General features: G+C 38.1%; 3 protein-coding genes across 3 annotated transcripts; 2 read left to right on the top strand and 1 right to left on the bottom strand.

The window, feature by feature from the left end:
• The first annotated feature begins 1,096 nt into the window (after window positions 1–1,096).
• LOC120577125 (uncharacterized) lies at window positions 1,097–3,892 on the top strand. The gene is made up of 2 exons (XM_039828151.1): window positions 1,097–1,897; window positions 2,011–3,892. The coding sequence occupies exon 2, from the start codon at window positions 2,485–2,487 to the stop codon at window positions 3,592–3,594; it is 1,110 nt and encodes a 369-aa protein (XP_039684085.1). The 5' UTR covers window positions 1,097–1,897; window positions 2,011–2,484; the 3' UTR covers window positions 3,595–3,892.
• A 1,507-nt stretch (window positions 3,893–5,399) lies between these two features.
• LOC11433105 (hydrophobic protein RCI2B) lies at window positions 5,400–7,417 on the bottom strand. The gene is made up of 3 exons (XM_003626087.4): window positions 7,208–7,417; window positions 7,010–7,107; window positions 5,400–5,652 (listed from the first exon to the last, which is right to left on the bottom strand). Exons 1-2 carry the CDS (start codon window positions 7,286–7,288, stop codon window positions 7,024–7,026), a joined length of 165 nt encoding a protein of 54 aa, XP_003626135.2. The 5' UTR covers window positions 7,289–7,417; the 3' UTR covers window positions 5,400–5,652; window positions 7,010–7,023.
• A 1,615-nt stretch (window positions 7,418–9,032) lies between these two features.
• On the top strand, window positions 9,033–10,238 carry LOC112416743 (uncharacterized). The gene has a single exon (XM_024771104.1). The coding sequence runs from the start codon at window positions 9,033–9,035 to the stop codon at window positions 10,236–10,238; it is 1,206 nt and encodes a 401-aa protein (XP_024626872.1).
• Window positions 10,239–24,065: the final 13,827 nt, after the last annotated feature.

The raw sequence follows: 24,065 nt of genomic DNA, 5'->3' as shown, positions 1-24,065 counted from the left end.
ATTGGGTTTTCAAAAACCTTAGCAAAAGATCAATTGGAGTTTCTAAGTTTAGGTGGCAGACAATTTTCATGATTACATGCTGACATCTTTGGACTTGGAGAAACAAAACTATTTTTGAAGAAGGATTTCAAATACCAAATAACCCAACTTATGTCATCCAAAATTTCATTAGGGCCATTGAAGAAGTTGTTCAAGATCATTTGCAGAAAAATCCTCATCATAAGGAAATTGTGTATATTGACTGGAAAAGACCATTGGATGGTTGGGTGAAACTTAATTGTGATGGAGCATGCAAAGGTAATGGTGAGCTTGCAGGTTGTGGCGGGCTCCTCCGACAATCTGATGGCACGTGGATCAAGGGTTTTAGTCGTAAAATTGGAGCTTGTGATGCTCTGCATGCTGAGATGTGGGGTCTTTATCTAGGGCTGGATATGGCTTGGAGAGAGGGTATATCTCACTTGATTGTTGAGAGTGACTCAAAGGTGCTTATTGACATGGTTACTCCTTCGGCGAGAATGGCATTCTCAAGTTATTCACATTTGACGTGAAGGCAACATATGTGCTGATTGGCTAGCCAATTTTAGCTTATCTTTGAATTCTTGGAATCTGGTAGCTTTGGAGTCTCCTCCTAATGAGCTTCAAAGCCTCATGTTTGATGATATTTTTGGAATGTGCATGCCTAGAAATATGCGATTAGCTCCTTAGTTTTTTGTTTCCTTCTTTTGGGCCTTTGGCCCTCTTTTGTACCAAATAAAAAAGAAAAAACTTGATCACGCAAGTGTCTATAGTTCGTTACACAAGATTTTTTTTTGCTGATCAAGAAATTTTCAATAGTTAAGCATAATAAATTTTAAATCATAATCCTTTCAAAAAAAAATAATTATAAATCATTATAGACACTTTTTTTTATTAATTTAAGCCGACCTTTTTTTTTTTGTGTGTGTTGAAGGTAAGTAAGTTGGGCTGCGATCATGCCCTATTTCAAGCTGATTGGTAAAATTTTGATATATCCACATTTGTTTTTGCTATCTGTACCTCATGTTTCGTTGTCAAAATGTGACCATTTTGATCGATGTCAAAATTTGAACGATTTTCAATCACTAACCCTACATAGATCTTATGCGACACTTTTTCAATCTAGCAGTTTCCTTTGAATAAATATGCAATTACGAAGTTTTGTCAAATCCAAAGTAAAAAATACACTAATCTTAACTTAATTTGTTGCGAATTCCCACATTTTATTTTTATAATAAAAATGCATTTAAAATAACCGTATTCTCCCTCCTCAACACCCAACCTCTGATGACGTACATCTGCTCCGGTGAGGTTCCGACGGGGGTTTATCCCCTCGCTTTTCTTGGTTTTCCTACCTATTTCAGTCGATCTACCCTTTTTCTGTGTTACTATTGCTTTTCCAGTTTGTTTATTCCCGATTCACCGTTGAAGCTCTTAGCTCCAGGAGGGTTTCTGGATCTCCTTCAACTTCTCTGGTTTTTTTGGCTCTTACTGGAGCTGTAGTGTCATGTCTACTCCGATCTGTACCTGGTCGTTCCTCTCTTCTCTGGTGACGGCGCTACCGGAAAACTTGGGGAAATCCTTCGCCCAGGCCGTCACAGCCTCTGATGAAGCTCAGCCAAACCGTCTCCCTCCTAGAATTCGCATGGGGGACAAGGTTTACATCAAGATCTCACAGAAGGTTTATGAAGCTGAGATTGTAGATTGCCAACTTCATCTTCACGGTCGAGTTACGCTTCAAAAAGGGGATCCTTCGCTCACTACAAGAGGCTTGAAACAAAAACTGGTTGGAATATGGCCACAACTAAGGAATTGGTTTGTGACTCCTCTAGGCAGAGGGTTCTTTGAATTCAAATTCCAATCTATGGAGGATATGAAAAAGGTATGGGCGATGAACTCTGTCAATCTTAAGTCTGGAATCTTAAAAAATTTCTATTGGTCCAAGGACTTCGACCCTCTAACTCAAACTCAGTCACATGCTCAATTGTGGATTAGGCTTATGCATCTCCCCCAAGAATATTGGAGGCAAACTACTCTTTTTGATATTGCTTCTGGATTTGGTACTCCTATCTCAATTAATAAAGCAACGCAGTCTCGACTGTTTGGTCATTATGCCCGGATTTTGGTAGATGTGGATATGTCAGATACGTTGTTTGAAACTGTTGTGGTTGAATGTGAGGGTTATGCTTTTCCGGTTATAATGGAGTACAAAAGGAAACTTGCATTCTATCAGCATTGCAAGCTTTTGGGTCACTATATTCAACAATGTCACCGACTGAATTCTACTCAACCCCAAGTTTATTCGGGATACCAACCTAAGAACTTCACTAAGCAAGAAGTTCAGAAAAGCAAGGATGCTTCTGTTTTGTTGGTATCACAGAAAGTCACAACAATGATAGAGTCCCTTCAATTTAAATATACAACAAGCATACGACCAAGAATCAAGCCTCAACCTCTCATAGTATTGCTATGGGTGTGGTTAATACCGATCTGATTCTTGGTAAGAAGCAAGTCCAATCCCTGAATGATCCTGAAAAGGTTACTGATTTTGATGTTTTGGCCATAGAGGATGAAGCTCGTCTAACCTTGCATAATGCATTTGATATGCTTGTTCCTGAGACTGATAATGTGTATGGGGAGGCTTTACAGATAGACCTGAATACCGAATCACCCTCTGCAGGGAAGTTGGCTGCTAAACAGACGATTGATTTGGCTTTTCCTATAGATGTTTGTCCAGTGAGTGACACTGATTCTGAGGTACCCATCCCTAGTGGATCAAGGCCTGCAGCTACAGTGATTACTTCTGCCTCTGTCCATCAAGCTTTGGGTCTTGCTGATGTATCTAGGTGGGCTGCAATGCCTGTTTTATCTCCGGTCCCTATGCATGTTCCTCAAAACAAAGAGCAGCTTGTCTGCAATATAACAAAACAAGCTGATACAAACATTTTGCAAGCCAACAACAAACTCTTCAGCACCGTTGTTTACCCCTCTTCTACTGTGTTGCTTGATAAAGTTATCTGTGATCAGGCTGCAAAGGTGAATGGTCCAGGAAAGCCTATTGAAGACTCAAAGCAAGAGGAACTTACTCTCGAAGGAATCCCTATTGAAGGTTCTAATAATGCAACTCAGATTGAGGCTTTGGATCATAACAAATTTGAGGTCACTCAAAGAGATAAGGGTTGGGAAGCTAGAGAGAAAAGTTTGTCTTCTCACAATGATATGTGTGACTCCTTGGTTACTTGTACTGCTATGGCCATGCCTATCACTAGCTATTCAGCTTTGACCTTGGACAAGAGGCCTTTTGCTGCTCATACTGCTATGGCCAATGCTCCTTCTAAGAAAGCAATGGAAAGTGTTAGAGTGCTTAAGAAGTTTTGGGGGGACTTATCATCTGATGATCAAGAGAGCGAGGTTGGAAGTGATAGATATGTTGTTGTCATCACAGAAAAGGATGAGGAATACACTCCATATACCTCTAAAAGACAAAAAAAGAAAGAGAAATTGCAAATGACAAGAGTTAATAGTAATGAAGAAATTCAAACCCGGTCGAAAAAAGGTGCAAAAAAAGACATTCAATGAAGCTTTTGGAAGATTTAGGAAGCTGGAAATTTGGTTGTCCTTTTTATTTTTAGAATTATTGTTTCAGTAGCAATGTTGGCTTCACTGTAATAGTTGCTTCTCATTCATTGCTTGTTTCTTATCTTTTAGGCTTGCCTTTCTTTAGACTTTCTTGTGTATTCGCTGGCTGTATCAGGTTCAGCCTCTCCTAACTTTTATTGATTTCTTTTGCCTTTATCAAAAAAAAAAAAAAAAAAAACTTAATTTGTTGCAACTTAACACACATGGAAACTTAAATTCGTATCTTTGCCTTTTACAATATTTATTTATGAGAATTGATATTTGTACAATTAATATGTGATAGTTTTATAACAACATTCATGCTCTCATTTTATTCTTATCCTCTCATCTTTTTTTTTTTGTCCATTTTGCTTTTGACAATAAGAAGATAGAAGAAAAAGATTGTCTCAAATGTCACATAGTGATTGTATAAATATATATATTTTTTTCTTTCCTACCTTGTTAACGTCTTCGATGGTATTGGTGGTTGCCGGGTTGGTGATAAAATCAGCCCCAGTTGCTACCTTTATTGTATAATTGCTTTAAAAGCCCTCTACTTTGACTCATAGATATTGATTAGAAAATGCCAAACATGGTGGGGTTCGAAAGAGTAGTGCATTACTAACCACTGTAACAAACTATCTTGAAAAACATTCCTTTTTTTTAGGAAAAGGTCTGCCACACGAGATACACAACAAAGTAACATTGTATACTTGCTTACACGAACCGGTTGGAAATGAGGTTAGGGCAACCAGGAAAGAGAGATGAGATGTCAACACAAATAGTCCTCTACCTCTAGTGATGCTCATTTGTATAGAACTACGAACCAAGGACATTGTTGGGATTGCATTTAGTCCGGCTTAAAATTTTGGATTTTGGATTTTCAAATTGGTTGAAAATATAATTTTTATTTATGTAAGTTGTTCCTAGATTGAATTACGATCAGGTTGCATTCTTTAAAACCTTTTGTGACACTGTCTAAAATTGTGCAAGCCAAACAATCAACCACGTTGCTTACAATATAAAAACAAGTTCAACTACAACTATGCGATTAACTACTGCACTGTAGAAAATCGTCGTTCGAGAATTATACTTCAAATATGGTACTAAAATCACTCATATGCAACCATTATACTATGGTATTGTGACAGCTCAAACATGTGTTTTTCACCATTCTAACTTTTACCTTCTCCAACTATGGCATTGTGACCACTCAAATATGGTGTTTCCACTCTTCTAACCTATAACTTCTCCAAGGGAAGAAAGTATTGAAATGATTATACTTTTAAGATCATTCTTAAATTCGAAGAGACATTATTCTTTAAAAAAGACTTTGATCTTAAAAATACTCTTTATTCCGAAGAGACATATATTATCAAATTGACTATATTTTTAAGATCATTCTTAATTCACACTACACTAATTTAAAACCTCTCTTTTAAATTGTTGTGAGTATTGATTTAAAAGGAGTATATGGTAGCACACACGCAGTCACGATAGATGATTAAAAGGAAATTTCCTTTCACTCCACCAGTAATAGATAGACATTATTATTATTGGATTGGATATTGAATAAATATTTAAAGGAGTATATTCTTATTAAAAAAATGAACTGTAAATGAATATATATATATATATTTTTTTTGTTACAACTGTAGATAGAAATTTCCTTGACTTTATTATTATTATTATTATTATTATTATTATTATTATTATAACTAATAATAAAGTCAAGGATACATATTTTTTAACAAAAAGTCAAAAGATTCATGAACAAGAATAGATTATTGAGAAGGACTATAATATTATTGTTCAAATCGTCTACCATTACTAGAGTTCATAAGCTTCAGTCACACAAGACAAAAACAGAGCAAAAAAAGGAATGTTGACACCGAAAAGACATAATAAAGAATAACTTTGGTCCATCACTAAACAAAACAAAGTTTACACGAAACCATGTAACATGTTATCTGAATTGAAAGACATGCATGAGGCCCCTGACAACTATGTATGATCCACCTGTGACAAAAACAATGAATAAAGTTAACAAAATGTAACGTTTCCATGTTATTGAAGGAAAATTAACAAATCAAAAAGCAAGATAAGCATCACAATTATTTAGGAAACAGACAGCATATAATGATCTGGGCGAATGAAATTATGAAATCCACACGTCTTCTTCTTTTCATGTACTATTTTTATTCGTTTTCCAAATAATGAAACTGAGAAATATAAATTCCCTTTTCACATATTTTCCCCTTTTTAACATAAAGTGTTTTGCTAAGATTGTGAATTTCATTAATTTTGAGCCGGTAAATGCTCAATAGAAATAACCCAGGTTTGGAATCACAATTTGATTTTGTTAAAGATATAACTTTTACAAAATTACCAAGTTCACAACTATTTTACAAAATTTACTATGAATCCAAACATAAACTAAAAAGCAATTATCTGTAAAATCAAGAATTTTAATGCAATTATGAACAATCACATATCTCGTTATAACATACTTCCAATTGATTATTAATTAATCAGGCCTTGAGATTTAATACAAGAGGAAACACTTTTCATAATCCCAAAACGATCGTCTAAATTATTTTTAGGCAAAATTATACAATTAGTTTCTTAATTTTATTTTAGGTAACACTTTCGTCCTTTATCTTTTTTTTGTCACGATTTAGTCTTTATGTTATAAAATGACAATATCTTATCATTTTTTATGAGATTTTTTTTCAAAGAAATTTGATTTTCTAGGCTTGTATGATGAAGATTTGCGTTTGCCTATGAGTTTGATGATTTTTTTTTTGGAGTTTTTGATTTTTTTTTCATAAAAAAGGATAACTATGTTGTTATTTTATAACATAGAGGATTAAATCGTGACAAAAAATAAATAAAGGAAGAAAGTGTTACCTAAAATAAAGGTAAGGGACTAACCATGTAATTTTGCCTTATTTTTACAAAGGACTTTACACATACACTTTTTTTTACTAAATTATTTTTTGACTAAAATACTATTGTTTTACTAAACTTAAATGTTTTTTGACTAAACTTTTTTTGTTTGACTTTGACTTTGCACATACATTTGGTGTGGATGATTAACGAATTTTAATGTGTAAGTAAAATACACCTCCAAACAAATCTCATACAATTCATCACATACTTGGATCTATGAAATAAGTCAGTTAACAATTGAGTATAATAGAAAAACCACAAAACCAGGGTATCGTGCATAAAAAAGCATACGACACAAGGATAATTTATTTTATTTGAATGGAAGCACATCGCTCAAATTTTAACATATTGTTGCTGTAAAAAAATACTATGATTTTATTAAGAGAGCAAGAAATAGATAGAAAAGGGTAAAATCGGTACTTACAAAAGCTAAATTGATCACTTGGTAATAGCATAGATAGCATAGAGAATTCCAGGGAGATAGCCAAAAAGGGTTAGCACCAAACAGAGCCAGAACTCCACCTATGTAACACATTACCACCAAACAATTGATTAATTAATTAAGCATGAAAAATTTACAAAAAAAAAAAATGAAGAAATAGAATTTTAGATTTTTAGTTACATGGCAGCCAAACTTGAGGAAGACACCGAGAGGAGGGAGGATGATGGCAACAATGATATCGATGCATGTAGCTGTGCCCATTTTCGATCTTTTGGAGAGAGAGACAATTTAGTTTACAGAACAGAACAGTGTTTTTTTTTATAAAGAAGAACAGAACAGTGTTGTTGGGTACGATAATGCCTAAAGACAATGTAAAGCGATAAACACGATGGTGGCAACGGTTCCATTTATAGGACGTGGAGTGGACCCACTGAACCAACCTTTTCCTTTTATGTCATCAACCACGTGGCTTCTACACGTTATTAAGCAAACAAAGCCAACTAATATTATTTTTAATCAATTTTGGCATAATTTTTTTCCATCATTATAGACCAAATCCATTGAATAAAGAATGAGTAAATAGTCAAAAACCCCCTCGAAATTGCATGTTTCATCAATTACCCCCTCCGCAGTTCACAAAACGTCAATTACCCCCCGAAATTACATAACGTCGGTCAATTTGTTAAGTTGTTCTGTGAAAGGTGATGATGTGGCTATTTGATGTTGACGTGTCACTACTTGCTGGCAGGGAGGTAAATGACTTAATGTGAAAAGTTACTTTTAATACTTTTTTATTATTTTCCCCCCAATTACATCCCTACTTTCACCCTTTCACTTCCAAAAGAACAAAACCCTTCAAGTTCCAAAATTACCTTGTCCCTTTCTCTCCCTTTCAACAGTGTACACCAAAAGTCACCGGAACCACCGTAATCGTCGCCGTTATGCTCGTCGCCGTCGTGTAAAATTGCTTTTGCTCGCGTTTATTCTTGCTCGTGTCACCGTTGTCATTCTATCACCGTAAGGCAACACGTACGAAAGGTACACTTCTCATAATTCTAAACTTTGTTGCTCTGTTTTTGCTTTAAAAAAACCTACCAAAATGGTGAAAATCTTACTGTTTTATATATGAATCTTACCGTTTGAATGAGTTTGCATGTTAAAGATTAGATTTTTTTTACAAATAAGGTTGATATGAAAATGATCTCTTTTACCATTTTAATCATCCTATTATTGTTTATATGTAAATTATAGCATTTGAATGTTATTAATTTCTTTGATTTTGCATGTTTATTAGATGTTTGTTTTTTTAGGGTTAAGCTGTTATTATTCTGATTGAATGTTATTTTTCTGGATGTATAGGATGAATGGGGACATATCACTTATCATGTATCATGGAGGGAGGTTTGTAAGAAATGGAAGAGGTAACCGTGAATATACAGGGAAAGGAAGACGTGTGTGGGATGTAGACCCAGACCTTGTTTGCATACCTGATCTTAAAAAAATGGCTGTGGAGTGTGCTAATTATGGAAATGTTGAGGGTATGCAGTGGATGAGGAAAGAATTTGGTGAAGATTATGATTTGGGGTTGAGGCCATTGTTCGTTGATAGTGACGTTATCAACATGGTTGACGCTGCAAAGCGAAATGGAAATTGTGTTGACGTATACGTTACACATTATGTTATGGAGGGTGTAGAGGTGGAGCATATCACTGAAGCTGAAAGGAAAGAGATTGAAGAAGCGATGATGTTGGCTGAAACTCAGACAAGTGCATGTAAAGTATCCAAAGAGCCGGTGAAGAATGTTGACATGGAATTTGTCGAAGGTCTTGTTAAGGAAGTTCAAACACGTACTCAAACAAGAGTTGATTTAGAGCCAAAAGATGTATCTGGTCAAGAGTCTCAAGCAAGGCAAGAAGGTCCAGAACAAAATCAAAATCCAGATGATTTTCCATGCGCTGATGAATTAATCCAACAATAGCAAACTTTTAATGAGGAGCTTTCAAAGATGAGAAAGGAGGTTAAACGGAAGGGGAAAAAAAAGGTGAAAGGGGTTCGAAGGAAGAGGTCTGTGTTACCACCAAGTGATATTGATTCAGATAGTGGTTACGAGGATTGCTATGTTGAGTGTAGAGATGCACCAGGTCATAGAGAGAGTTATTATGAAGATGCTGATGAGAATGGTGGTGGAAGTGGTATTGTGCAAGGTAGAAGGGAAGGTGAAAGTGAAGGCGACGATTCATATCATTCTGAAGTGCTGAAGTCTCCAATAAGTACAGATTCTGATAGTGACGGTACTAAAAAGACCATTTTCCCTCAGTTCAATGAAGGTGCATCATTTGGTGAAGTTGTTTTGGAAGTGGGTATGGAATTTGCATCATTGGCTATTTTTAAAGAAGCTGTTAGGGACTACACAATCTGGAAAGGAAAAGATATACGTTGGGTAAAAGATGAGTCATACAGAGCGAGGGCTAAGTGCAAGCAGGATGTTAAAGGATGTCAGTGGGAAATATACTACTGCAGGAATGATCGAAGAAAAAGCTTTCAGATTAAGACATACCATGAACGCCATACTTGTAGTAGGGATTCTTACATATCGGCAGCAAATAGAAAATGGGTGGTTAAGATGCTAGTGGGTAAAGTTAGAGTTCAGCCAACTATTTCACATAAAGAGGTATATGATTACTTCAAGCTGGCTTTTAATGTGATTCTTTCTGACTCAAAAATAACAAGGTCATTAAGGGAAGCTAGAGAAGTTGTTGAAGGTTCTGAAAAAGAACAATATGGTCTAGTTTGGGACTATGCCAAAGAGTTAGAGAGGAGCAACCCGGAATCAACATTAAAGATAGATACCATACCTAGTCCTAATTCTCCACCCCAGTTTCAGAGGTTCTATGTTTGTCTTGATGCATGCAAGAGGGGTTTTAAAGCTGGTTGCAGACCATTCATAGGTTTGGATGGATGCTTTTTAAAAGGTTATTATGGTGGTCAATTGTTGTCTGCTGTTGGCCAAGATGCAAATAATCATATTTATGTGATTGCTTATGCAATTGTGGATATTGAAAACAAAGATAATTGGAAATGGTTTCTTTCGTTGTTGCAAGATGACTTGGGTCAACATACTGAACATGGTTGGAACTTTATATCTGATATGCAGAAGATATTATTACTAGTTTTGACTACTTCTGTTATTACTTGTTTTGAATATGTGTAGAATAATGACGTTGCAGAAATATATAGTTTATGACTAAAGTGAATAATTACTAGTTTTGAATATGTTGCTTGTTCTTGTTATATAGTTTATCAACTAAGAAATATAATGCTCTAAGTGCTTCTGTTATTACTATATTAACTATATGTGCAGTTTATATAAAGTGATTATGTTATTATTAGTTATATGTGCTATATATTTAGTTACTAATGAATAATGCTACAAGTGACTAAATATATAATGTGCTATATGTTAAGAGGCTATGTGCTTCAGTTTTAAATATAATGTGTTATATGTGCAGTTTTGAATACTTCTGTGAAGTGACTATGTGCCTATAAGTGACTAAATATATAATGTGCTATATGTGCAGAAATAAGGTGTTATCATGGTTTTTGGGTGCCAAGCCATTAATTGGACTTGAACCTTTTGACCGTTGATATTCTCTATTTTTTTCTTGGGAAGGGCAAAATTGAGAAAAACCCTTAGATTCTAAGTTCGGGGGTCGTTTTCGCTACGGGAAGGTGTTAGGCACCCGGAGCGATTATGGTACTCCATAAGAGCCGCTCTCCTAAGTTGATTTCTACGCTTTATTTTTATTGCCTACTTATTGAAAGAAAAGAAGTTTTATTTGAGTGAAGAATGGGGGTGAGAAGAAGTAGAATTTGATTTTATTTCGGCTTGGAGGGGTTAAAGTCCCTTGCCTACGTACCGTTTTACGGGATCAAAACCGGCGTAGTTCTTGCTAAAAAGACTTGTTGTTTTTTGTTTTAATCGTTTGATTTTAAATTTTGAAAATGATTTTGAAGAAAGGGATTGAGAGGCTTCATGAGCATTAGAGTATGAAGAAGTGAGGGTTTGTTTAGTGATTTTGCAAAAAAGTCTTAATGATTAGGTTTATTTGAGAATTTGATTAAGAAAATAAAAGGGAAAAATTGTTGGAGTTTTGACTCCATTTTTTATGAAAAATATTTGAAGTGAATTTGTTTGCATATTTTTTGGAAAAAATTGGATTTTCTCTAAGTGTTTAAACCTAAGCATTCATCTAACCATGCAATCCTAGGCATACATCTAGGGTGAGTGTGTGCGTGCCGGTGCGTCATAGTGTCCATGGTCCATATTACAAAAATTGCCTAAATACATTCTATGGCCTCTTTGCCAAGCTACAAACCAATGATAACAAATTACATCACCGAATGAATTAAAATTTGCAAAAATAAATGCTAAGCTAAAGAAAGTGGAGGAGATAGTGAAATGCTATGAGTGAAGTCACATAAGGAACAAAATGTTAGTGAAACAAGGAAAAATATAATGGAAATGATGAAAAATGCACCAAATGAATATGCAATAAAAAGGGGTAAAAACATGAGAATTTATCAATCACAATATGTAAAAATGCATCAAGAACATATATGGAATTTTAATGAGCAAAAATTAAAGAACGAAGTAAAGGAAATAAATGCAAAAATAAGCAAATAAATTCTAATACTTAGAGGAAAAATTAAAATGATAGGGAAATATTTTTAGAAAATTTTTTAGAAGCATAAAACACCAAGAAAGTGTAAAAAAGGTATTTAAAACGCAATTAAAAAGCAGTTAAAAAAAAACTCAGCAGGATTTAATCTGGACCGTTGGATGAATCCAGAGGTCCAGATCTAGCCCTTAAGATCACATCACAGCCACTTGATCAAAGATCAAAGGGTCCAGAAAAAGGCACAAAAGATAGTGTAAAATGCAGGAAGCACAGTGACCGTTAGATCAAAGATCTAACGGTTCAAACAGAAGATATACCATATTTCACACAAAAAGTCATGCACAGGATTCAAAATCAAACACACAGCAGCCATCAGATCTTGGAACAATCCAGATCTGATGGTTCACAGAGCGAGGGAACACAACAAGAGCACGCACACGCGCGCGTGGGATCGGAGGGAGTATAAAAAGGATTTCTCTCACAAAAATCTCACAATTTCTTTCCTCTTCTCTCTCTAAGTTAAACTTAGAGAGAGAAGCTCTCCCTTCTCTCTAAAAACAGCCGGTCGGAGCTGATGTGGAGGTGGCGGCCGGAGCTTTTCCGGCGCGGTGGCCGGCCGGTTTCCGGCGGCGGCGCCACCGCGTCGGAATTTTTTTTCTTTTTTTTTTTTTAAATTTTTATACCAAAAGCTTCGTCTCCTCCTCCTCTACTCAAATTCGGTGCTAGTTTTAAAAAGGGGTGAGAGATTCGTCGTAGATCTACGTTTGAACTTTCGGAATTTTTTCACTCTTTTTGTAAAAAAAGCTTACGGATCTAGATATCCTTTTCGCTCTAGAGTCCGAATCCGGCCTCAAAATTTCAAAAATCCGAACGTACAAGCCTAGATCTACAAATCTTGATTCGTAACAAACTTTTCACATGTGTATATGCGCGAAAACGAGGGAAAAAAGTGTTACCGTCGTCGTGAAACGGAGAAAAAAAATCCGAGCCTCCTCTTCTCTCCGCCGCGCGCGCGCGGATTTGCTCCGGTGGTGCCGCTTTTGCTCGAAAATCCGGTACGGATTTGGTGTTGGTGTGATGATTCGCGGTGGTTTTGAATGATTCCGGTTCGGATTTGTTGATTTTGTGATGATTTGAGTTGGTTTTGAGTGAATCCGGTTCGGATTTGTTGATTTTGTGAAGATTTGTTCTTGGTGTTCTTGGAGAATTTTTTGGTGATTTTCTGTTTTGGATCTAACTGATTTTGGAGAGAGAAAGAAATTTATGTTTTTGTGATGTGACTGATTCTGATTTTTTTATTTGGATCTGACACATCTATTTATAGCCTGCCATGTGTATTTGTGGGCCAATGAGAAAATGCCATCTGGACTGAGACTGAAGTGTGCGAAAATTCTGGACAAAAATGCCCCTGGGACCTTTTCTGCAAAAAAAATAATAAAAAAGGACTGGAAAATGAAAGTAAGGACTGAAATGAAATTAAAAACTGTTTGGACAAAAAATGCAATTTTGGGACCTCAATTGAGGGACCAAAATGCAATTAAAAATAAAATTGAATAAAAAACGTAATTTGACCAAACGTAAAGCGAAACAAAAAATAAAATTGACAAAACGAATCAATGGCTTAAATGAGGTACTTCAAAGTAACCTCTCTATGCCGAAATTTTGTGTGAAATGACCAAAATGCCCCTAGGGCTAAAAATGACCTAAACAGATTCAAATTGACTTGACACTGACTCAGATGCAAGTTTGAAATGAATTTAACAAGGTTTACTGATGAAATGTTAAAAATCAATCTGAAAAGACTCAGAGACAGTCACAAGGATGAAAATGGGTCCCACTGCAGGAAATGACCAAAATACCCTTCTGTACGACTTTTTGCAAATTTTGAAATAAACTGTAGAAAAAGCAATGTAATGATTCAGAGACACTTTTGAATGACTTACAAGCCAAGTAAAGACATTTCGAAAAGTTTTATGCAAGAAAAACATAGGTAAAATTGTGATTGAAAATACTGCGAGGCGGAGACAATTTGAACTGTGCAGTTGAAATTGATAATTGACAAAGTTTAAAATGAAACTGGGCCCAGTATTTTTAGGTCCAAAAACAGGGTATAACAGCTGCCCCTATTTAAGTTTCTTTGTCTGGAGAGTCAAGAGACGGAGTCTTTGGCTTGACAGGACGAAGATACTTAAATATTAGCATTTGCACTGTGTTTGGACGTAAAAATACGCCTACCCATTTTCAAATAATATGCATGCCATGCATCATTTGGATTATGAATGCAAGACCTCATGGGGATTGGAATTAACAAAATATGTCGTATCCATTGCGGGATTGGTAGACATTGACAAAGATAGTGAATAGCAGAGTAACGGGAAACTAGAAACAAGTTGGACAGGTACAAGCTGTTCTTGGATTCAAACTAGCCACTTGACCGGGGATGAAACAAACAGACAACTGCGAGTTGTTCTTATGGATTCGAACTGGTCACTTCACAGGGGATAGAGGTTACTGGACAAACATGAGTTGTTCTTATGGATTCGAACTGGTAACTCACTTGGGGATATTGGAAAGCGCGAGTTGTTCTTATGGATTCGAACTGGTTACTCGACTGAAAGCAAGGCAAATAGACAGGTGCGAGCTTGTTCTTGGATGCGAACTGGTTACTCCACCGGAGACAAATACAAAATAGACAGGCGCAAGCTGCTCTTGGATCGAGCTAGCCACTTGAGCGAACAGAAACAGATAGACGGGTACAAGCTGTTCTTGGACTTGAACTAGCCACTTGACCCAAAATCATAGACACATAGACAGGTACGAGCTGTTCTTGGATTCGAACTGGTAACTCGACCGGGGTCATGGAAAAGTAGATAGGTACGAGTTGTTCTTGGATTCGAACTGGTCACTCGACCGAAAGCAAAGGCAAATAAACAGGTGTGAGCTTGTTCTTGGATGCGAACTGGTTACTCCACCGGACAGAAACAGATAGACAGGTACAAGCTGCTCTTGGATTGAGCTAGCCACTTGACCAAACGGAAACATATTGACAGGTACAAGCTGCTCTTGGATTGAGCTGGGCACTCGACCGATAACATAAGCAAATTGATAGGTACAAGCTGTTCTTGGACTTGAACTAGCCACTTGACCAAACAGAAACATATTCACTGGGGATTGGTTTTTTTTTGTTGACAAAATATAGATTGAGATTGACTTGACGTCGATTTGAATTGAAAGGCAGAAATTGACCGATATTATTGGCTCACAAGGTTTTGACAGAGAACCTGACATGAGTATCGAATTGAGACTGATGTTGACATTGGAAATGCAATATGCACGGATGATATAACAGTTTCATTAAATGCATGGGCACGTAATATGCATGATTATGCATGTATGAATGCTTGTAATGCATGACTGTTGGCATTTTGTAGGCACGACTTCACGGGGAAGACAAGACATCAGAGTATTGGGCACGTAGTGGCTCGTGCTATATTACACATTCTTGGAAATCCTCTTTGGAGATGACGTCGTTGGGAGACGTTTCGGGACCTAGGCTGAGGGCCGGTAGCTATGCAATTTGCTGGGGATAGAATCTTGGGAGACTCTACTGGAAATAATGCCGGATGTACCGTGGATGTCGCATCTGTGGTCAATGTTTTTTGCATGTTATTTTCTCAACTTTCATCATTCATTTTTTGCATCCCATTTTTGCCTGGATCGCCCTTTCGGGTTTTCGACCCACCGGGGAAATAAATTCTTTTCAATGCCCCATTTTTGCCTGAACTGCCCTTTCGGGTTGTCAATCCAGCGGGGTGCTCATTTTTGCCTAAGCCGCCCTTTCGGGTTTTCAACTTAGCGAGCCTATTCAATTTCATGCATTTTCATTCTGTTTTTTCATTCTTGCCATTGACCACAGACTATCCTGGAGGAGAACCTGCTTGTAACATATATTGAAATAGATATCAACATACTCTCGCTCATGCATGTTTCATTTGAATGTACCCTGTTGCTCAGGTTTGCTTTTCAAAATAGACAAAAAGTTTTCAATTTTCAAAAAAAATGTTTGTTTCAAGCATTGTCATTATCAAAATAGAAGGAAAATGTTTTGTATATAGCTTTGAAAGTAGAAGAAAATAGAGTTTTAAACAAAAGCACAGGCTCAATTTGATGTATAAGAGGGGTGGTCAGCCGAAGGCGTGACTCCACGGATTTACAAAGCTTGGAAAATGGTAATTTTATTGGTTGGTGGTACATTGAACACAGTGATCATGACATTTCCTAGAAACTTTGAATTCGCAAGCATTCGCTTTTGATGAAGATGGTCATTAACAGCTGCAGATGCCCCAAGGGGGACGGTGGTTGGCCAGATATAGTTACTTGCCTTTTGTTTCAATCTCATTTTTGCATGAACCGCCCTTCCGGGTTTTCGGCTCATCGAGACGCTCATTCTTGCCTGAGTTGTGTACAATCTCAGCGAGCTTTTCATATATTTTTTTGTCCCTTACTTTGCCTGGACCGCCCTTTCGGGTTTTCGATCCACCGGGAAGCGCATTTTTGCCTAGGCCGCCCTTTCGGGTTTTCGACCTACCACGCTGTTCTTTTCATATTTCTAGGCAAAGTATTTCTTGACTATATCGGCATTCACTGGATTTGGAAGTTCTACACCATCCATGTGTGTAAGGATTAAAGCACCACCGGAGAAGGCCTTCTTGACAACATAAGGACCTTCATAGTTAGGCGTCCACTTGCCCTTGGGTCGGGTTGCTGGCTTATCCTCCTTTTCAATACAAGTTCCCCTACCTTGAATTCTCGAGGATGGACTTTCTTGTCAAAGGCAGTCTTCATTCTTGCTTGATATGACTGTCCACGAGCCATGGCATCCATACGTTTTTCCTCAATCAAATTCAACTGATCATACCGGCTTTGGCACCATTCAGCCTCGGATAACTTTGCTTCCATGATCACACGGAGAGATGGGATCTCCACTTCCAAAGGAAGAACTGCTTCCATACCATATACAAGAGAGAAAGGGGTTGCCCCGGTTGAACTGCGCACAGTAGTACGGTAGCCATGCAGAGCATAGGGTAACATCTCATGCCAGTCCTTGTAAGTGGTTACCATCTTCTGGACAATTCTCTTGATATTCTTGTTGGCGGCCTCAACTGCACCATTCATCTGAGGTCTATAGGGAGAAGAGTTATGATGCTCAATTTTGAATTCTTCACAAAGAGCTTGCACCACATTATTATTCAGGTTGGTACCATTGTCGGTAATAATCTTGCTGGGAACACCATATCGACAGATGATGTTGTTCTTGATGAACTTAGCTACCACTTGCTTGGTCACATTAGTATAAGGTGCTGCTTCAACCCACTTGGTGAAGTAGTCAATTGCCACTAAAATGAAACGATGACCATTTGAAGCCTTCGGTTCAATTCTTCCAATCATGTCGATGCCCCACATTGAGAACGGCCATGGGGATGAAATAACATTGAGGGCGTGCGAAGGCACATGAATCTTATCAGCATAGATTTGACATTTGTGGCACTTTCTGGCGTGCTGGTAGCAATCATGCTCCATGGCCATCCAGTAGTAACCTGCTCGTAACAACTTCCTTGACATAGTATGCCCTGTAGCATGGGTCCCAAAGGTACCGTCATGTACATCATGCATTAACTGCTCTGCTTCGTGTTCATCAACACATCTTAACAATACTATGTCATAGTTTCTCTTGTACAGAATATCTCCATCTAACAGGAATCTACTGGCCAATCTTCTCAGGGTCTTCTTGTCTTGTTTGGAAGCACCCGGCGGATACTCACGGCTTAGCAAGAACTGTTTGATGTCGTAGTACCAGGGTTTATAGTCAACCACATTTTCGCCAGCCTGATCGATCACATCCCCAATAGCAAACACATGCGAAGGTCTTTCAAGGCGTTGCACTTTGATTATTGGCACATCATTCCAATGGTTTACTCGAAATATGGAGGATAGAGTAGCAAGAGCATCAGCCATTTGGTTCTCATCACGAGGAATATGGTGCAGCTCAACCTTTGTAAAATATGTCAGCAAACGTCTCGCATAATCATGATAAGGAATCAACTTAGCATGGTGGGTCTCCCATTCACCCTTTATCTGATTGATGACGAGCGCAGAATCTTCATAGATGTCGAGGTGTTTGATTCTCATGTCAATTGCTTCCTCGATCCCAAAGATACATGCTTCATACTCAGCCATATTGTTGGTACATTCGAACAAAATTCGGGCGGTAAAAGGAATGTGATGCCCCTGCGGGGATACAATGACTGCCCCAATTCCTTTACCATAAGCATTGACAGCACCATCAAAGATTAAACCCCACTTGCTATTGGGATCTGGACCTTCATCAATCAACGGTTCTTCGCAGTCTTTGGATTTCAAATACATGATCTCTTCATCGGGGAAATCGAATTCAATTGGTTGGTAATCATCAAGAGGTTGGTAAGCAAGGTGATCGGCAAGAATGCTACCTTTGATTGCCTTTTGAGTTTTGAACACAATATCATATTCAGACAAAAGCATCTGCCAGCGTGCAATCTTCCCAGTAACAGCAGCTTTCTCAAAGATAATCGGATCCATTCTGGATATCAACCAAGTTGTATGATTCACCAAATAATGACGCAGGCGTTTAGCGGCCCAGGCCAAAGCACAACAAGTCTTCTCAAGCATTGTATACCGAGTTTCGCAATCGGTAAACTTCTTGCTTAGGTAGTAGATAGCATGTTCTTTCTTTCCAGTCTCATCTTGTTGACCAAGCACGCATCCCACAGATTCATCAAACACTGACAAATACAAAATCAAAGGTCTTCCTTCCACGGGAGGGACAAGGATAGGTGGTTCCAGCAGGTAATTCTTGATGCTATCAAAAGCTTCTTGGCATTCATCATTCCATACAATAGGCCGATTCTTGCTCAAGCAGTCGAGTGATCTCATATGGTATATCACCATCCTCTTCATCTTCGGCTTCATACACAGGGAATTCAAAATTTGGAGGAACTGTAGGATTACTGTGTTCAACGGGTTTATTATGGTTCAAACTGCATAGAATGGTTGAATGATTTTAGAAAATGGTTTTTTTTTCTTTTTATGCAGTTCTTTGAAATTGATAAGAAAAATAAAGATGTTTTGGTTTTTTCTGGTATTACCATTATTTCCAAAAAAAAAAAAAAAAGAACTAAAAAAAAAAAAAAAAATAAAAGTCGTGAAAGAAACGACAATTTTTATTAATAACGGCGATGCCGAAACAAACATGCCCTTACAGAAAATATTACTGTCGCTTCGGGCAGAGCGAGAGGATTGTTATTTTTGAAAAACAAAACACTTAAGCAACAAGACACATTACTCGGAAACATGCATGATTGAAGGAATGATGATGGCATCCCAATTTCTCGCAATGCCTCCTGGTATAACAAACATAGGCCTAGGACTACATCCAGTCGCCTCTTCAGTAATTGCATTGATAAACTCAGCACTGTAGAAGATTCATGTGGAGACTCCTGAAGTTGGGGAATATCCGAGACCCTCTTTATGCTTATTCTCAAGGAGTTGTATTAACTTGCCCCAGCCAGCAGCTTGTCCTTCTTGGATGTCATTGACAGTCAGATAATTGTCGTTCATCAGTTTCTGGATGTCATTCTGAACAACGTAGCAACCCCAAGGATTATGGAAGCATTCTGGGCAACTGGCATGATCATGGTCAAACAGAGAGGCTTGGCATAACTCGATGTGTAGTGGCACCAGAGGAGTTGCAACGTTACAAACGTCCGATCTGGGAGCTTCCTCATATACCTCAATCATGTTTACAGCAGCGTGATTCGGAAGAGGATTGTCGACGACATGAGGGACGTTATTCTCAAAGGTCAATTTTCCTTGGTCTATGAGTTTTTTTACAATGTACCTCAACGCGTAGCATCCTTCGACATCATGACCCATAGCACCTTGATGGAAATCACACTTGAGGTCCGAACGGAACTTGGGAGGCGATGGATCAGGTGGAGGCTTGCCCTGTCTGGTTGTGCAGTGCCCTTTGAGAAGTAGAGTTAAGAGTAATTCAGCATATAACATTGGTATCAGAGGAAAGGTAGGTCTAGCCTGTTGCTGCTGTCGTTGTTGAGCTGGAGGCTGTTGTTGCATTCGCTGGACGACGGCATTAACGGGTACCTGAGGTTGACCCGATGGCAAAGGATACTGATGATAGAATGGTGGAAAGAAGGGATGCTGAGAGTATTGCGCATACGTGTACGACGGAGGTAGCTGAGCAGCATTGATGTCCATGACCTGGAACGTGATCAGAAAGGTTTCGGGACAGATAGTTATTGGCAGATCTATCTCCCCAAGAATGTTCTTACGGGATCCGTCGAAGGCTTTAACCAGAAAGGTGCTCATTCCCAAGGGAGTTCCCCGATAGCTCAATCGATCCAGAGTGGCCGTTGTCTGAGGCAAGGTGGTATTGACAGAGACATGGTTCTTCCCAGGAATCTGGCCATTATTGACAGTACCAGAAACGCCAGCTGCAGTACTGGGAGTGAAGAACGGTGGAAGCCCATACGGAAACCCAGCTGTCATAGCAAAGCGAGCGTCTGCAGATGTGGTTGGGAGCACGCTTGTAGTCACCGGTGCAGCTGTGGCTATAGGGATAGCCGTAGCTGATTGTTCTTGAGCGGCTAGCAGAGCAGTCATGACATCATTAGCTTTAGCCAATTCCTCCCTTAGAGTGGCTAACTCGGTACGGAGCTGAGCGTTCTCTTCTTCCATAGCCTTTTTCCTTCTTCTGTACTCTCTGGTTCGATCGATTCTATCAGGTTCGTAGACCTTCTGAGCACGAGCCACTTTTCAAACTGTGGCAGAGGAACCAGGAAGTAGTGAGCAATTGGAAGCCTTTGTGACCGATGTATGATGCATATGATGCATGATATGCAGATGCAAATGCAAAAACGACTCTTTTTAATGTCATCGAAGGACTTTTTAAACAAATTCGAAACATTGTAAACACTGTTAAACAAGCAAAATAAGGTTTTACAATGGTAAACTTATGAATACAAGTTCACACCTGCGGTGTCTTACAATGTTTCGATCTGTCTAAAAAAATCTTCGATGTATGCGTGAAAAAAAACTTATTCATGAATGCATGTATGCATGGTTGTTTTGTTTAGTTACAAAGAACAAGGTGGGTTGAGATTCAAAGTAACAGGGCCACGGATGGACACGGCGTCCGGTGAACTAAGGCTTTGGATAGTAGTAACCAAGGTTCTAACACAGTTCCCAAACTGCAACCTCTCTCACATATATCATGGTAGTACAGGACGACACCCGTTCCATGATTATTTGTGAGAAGGTCTAGTTTGAGTGTAGTATCGCGTGACGACTAAAGTTTGAGACAACACTCAATTTAGCCACCGCACTACGTCCTAAAAAGGCTAGGATGGGTTTGGTAACTACGGTTCATAGCTTCGTCGAACAATTGAAAGTGAAGTGCCTAAGCATGACAACACACGCCGACAATATCACCTTCAAAATGCCTCAGCTATGTGAGATTGATCGCATAATCCAATACACGAGGCAACCCCCGGATCGAATTGTCGATTATATCTCTACCTAAACATAAGTTCACTCAGCCCGGGTATAGGACTTTTGATATTCTCACCCCACACGTCAAATGAAAATAAACAAGTATTCACATATGTAAGCAATAAAACAAAGCGTAAATATAAACTAAGGAAAACTAGGCGCGACCCGCTAAAAAGAATCCCCAGTGAAGTCGCCATTTCTGTTATCATGGTTTTTGGGTGCCAAGCCATTAATTGGACTTGAACCTTTTGACCGTTGATATTCTCTATTTTTTTCTTGGGAAGGGCAAAATTGAGAAAAACCCTTAGATTCTAAGTTCGGGGGTCGTTTTCGCTACGGGAAGGTGTTAGGCACCCGGAGCGATTATGGTACTCCATAAGAGCCGCTCTCCTAAGTTGATTTCTACGCTTTATTTTTATTGCCTACTTATTGAAAGAAAAGAAGTTTTATTTGAGTGAAGAATGGGGGTGAGAAGAAGTAGAATTTGATTTTATTTCGGCTTGGAGGGGTTAAAGTCCCTTGCCTACGTACCGTTTTACGGGATCAAAACCGGCGTAGTTCTTGCTAAAAAGACTTGTTGTTTTTTGTTTTAATCGTTTGATTTTAAATTTTGAAAATGATTTTGAAGAAAGGGATTGAGAGGCTTCATGAGCATTAGAGTATGAAGAAGTGAGGGTTTGTTTAGTGATTTTGCAAAAAAGTCTTAATGATTAGGTTTATTTGAGAATTTGATTAAGAAAATAAAAGGGAAAAATTGTTGGAGTTTTGACTCCATTTTTTATGAAAAATATTTGAAGTGAATTTGTTTGCATATTTTTTGGAAAAAATTGGATTTTCTCTAAGTGTTTAAACCTAAGCATTCATCTAACCATGCAATCCTAGGCATACATCTAGGGTGAGTGTGTGCGTGCCGGTGCGTCATAGTGTCCATGGTCCATATTACAAAAATTGCCTAAATACATTCTATGGCCTCTTTGCCAAGCTACAAACCAATGATAACAAATTACATCACCGAATGAATTAAAATTTGCAAAAATAAATGCTAAGCTAAAGAAAGTGGAGGAGATAGTGAAATGCTATGAGTGAAGTCACATAAGGAACAAAATGTTAGTGAAACAAGGAAAAATATAATGGAAATGATGAAAAATGCACCAAATGAATATGCAATAAAAAGGGGTAAAAACATGAGAATTTATCAATCACAATATGTAAAAATGCATCAAGAACATATATGGAATTTTAATGAGCAAAAATTAAAGAACGAAGTAAAGGAAATAAATGCAAAAATAAGCAAATAAATTCTAATACTTAGAGGAAAAATTAAAATGATAGGGAAATATTTTTAGAAAATTTTTTAGAAGCATAAAACACCAAGAAAGTGTAAAAAAGGTATTTAAAACGCAATTAAAAAGCAGTTAAAAAAAAACTCAGCAGGATTTAATCTGGACCGTTGGATGAATCCAGAGGTCCAGATCTAGCCCTTAAGATCACATCACAGCCACTTGATCAAAGATCAAAGGGTCCAGAAAAAGGCACAAAAGATAGTGTAAAATGCAGGAAGCACAGTGACCGTTAGATCAAAGATCTAACGGTTCAAACAGAAGATATACCATATTTCACACAAAAAGTCATGCACAGGATTCAAAATCAAACACACAGCAGCCATCAGATCTTGGAACAATCCAGATCTGATGGTTCACAGAGCGAGGGAACACAACAAGAACACGCACGCGCGCGCGTGGGATCGGAGGGAGTATAAAAAGGATTTCTCTCACAAAAATCTCACAATTTCTTTCCTCTTCTCTCTCTAAGTTAAACTTAGAGAGAGAAGCTCTCCCTTCTCTCTAAAAACAGCCGGTCGGAGCTGATGTGGAGGTGGCGGCCGGAGCTTTTCCGGCGCGGTGGCCGGCCGGTTTCCGGCGGCGGCGCCACCGCGTCGGAATTTTTTTTCTTTTTTTTTTTTTTAAATTTTTATACCAAAAGCTTCGTCTCCTCCTCCTCTACTCAAATCCGGTGCTAGTTTTAAAAAGGGGTGAGAGATTCGTCGTAGATCTACGTTTGAACTTTCGGAATTTTTTCACTCTTTTTGTAAAAAAAGCTTACGGATCTAGATATCCTTTTCGCTCTAGAGTCCGAATCCGGCCTCAAAATTTCAAAAATCCGAACGTACAAGCCTAGATCTACAAATCTTGATTCGTAACAAACTTTTCACATGTGTATATGCGCGAAAACGAGGGAAAAAAGTGTTACCGTCGTCGTGAAACGGAGAAAAAAAATCCGAGCCTCCTCTTCTCTCCGCCGCGCGCGCGCGGATTTGCTCCGGTGGTGCCGCTTTTGCTCGAAAATCCGGTACGGATTTGGTGTTGGTGTGATGATTCGCGGTGGTTTTGAATGATTCCGGTTCGGATTTGTTGATTTTGTGATGATTTGAGTTGGTTTTGAGTGAATCCGGTTCGGATTTGTTGATTTTGTGAAGATTTGTTCTTGGTGTTCTTGGAGAATTTTTTGGTGATTTTCTGTTTTGGATCTAACTGATTTTGGAGAGAGAAAGAAATTTATGTTTTTGTGATGTGACTGATTCTGATTTTTTTATTTGGATCTGACACATCTATTTATAGCCTGCCATGTGTATTTGTGGGCCAATGAGAAAATGCCATCTGGACTGAGACTGAAGTGTGCGAAAATTCTGGACAAAAATGCCCCTGGGACCTTTTCTGCAAAAAAAATAATAAAAAAGGACTGGAAAATGAAAG

This window comes from Medicago truncatula, chromosome 7 (assembly GCF_003473485.1).
Source record: "Medicago truncatula cultivar Jemalong A17 chromosome 7, MtrunA17r5.0-ANR, whole genome shotgun sequence".
Classification (NCBI taxonomy): Eukaryota; Viridiplantae; Streptophyta; class Magnoliopsida; order Fabales; family Fabaceae; genus Medicago; species Medicago truncatula.
Note: the sequence above shows the minus strand (reverse complement) of the source record. Positions and strands in the feature narration are given on the sequence as shown.

Coding starts and splice junctions, on each gene's coding strand:
- LOC120577125 (XM_039828151.1), top strand. CDS start 2,485: ATGGGTGTGGTTAATACCGATCTGATTCTTGGTAAGAAGCAAGTCCAA.
- LOC112416743 (XM_024771104.1), top strand. CDS start 9,033: ATGAGAAAGGAGGTTAAACGGAAGGGGAAAAAAAAGGTGAAAGGGGTT.
- LOC11433105 (XM_003626087.4), bottom strand. CDS start 7,288: ATGGGCACAGCTACATGCATCGATATCATTGTTGCCATCATCCTCCCT. Junction 7,108..7,207: donor TCCTCAAGTTTGGCTGCCAT/GTAACTAAAAAT, acceptor TGTGTTACATAG/GTGGAGTTCTGGCTCTGTTT.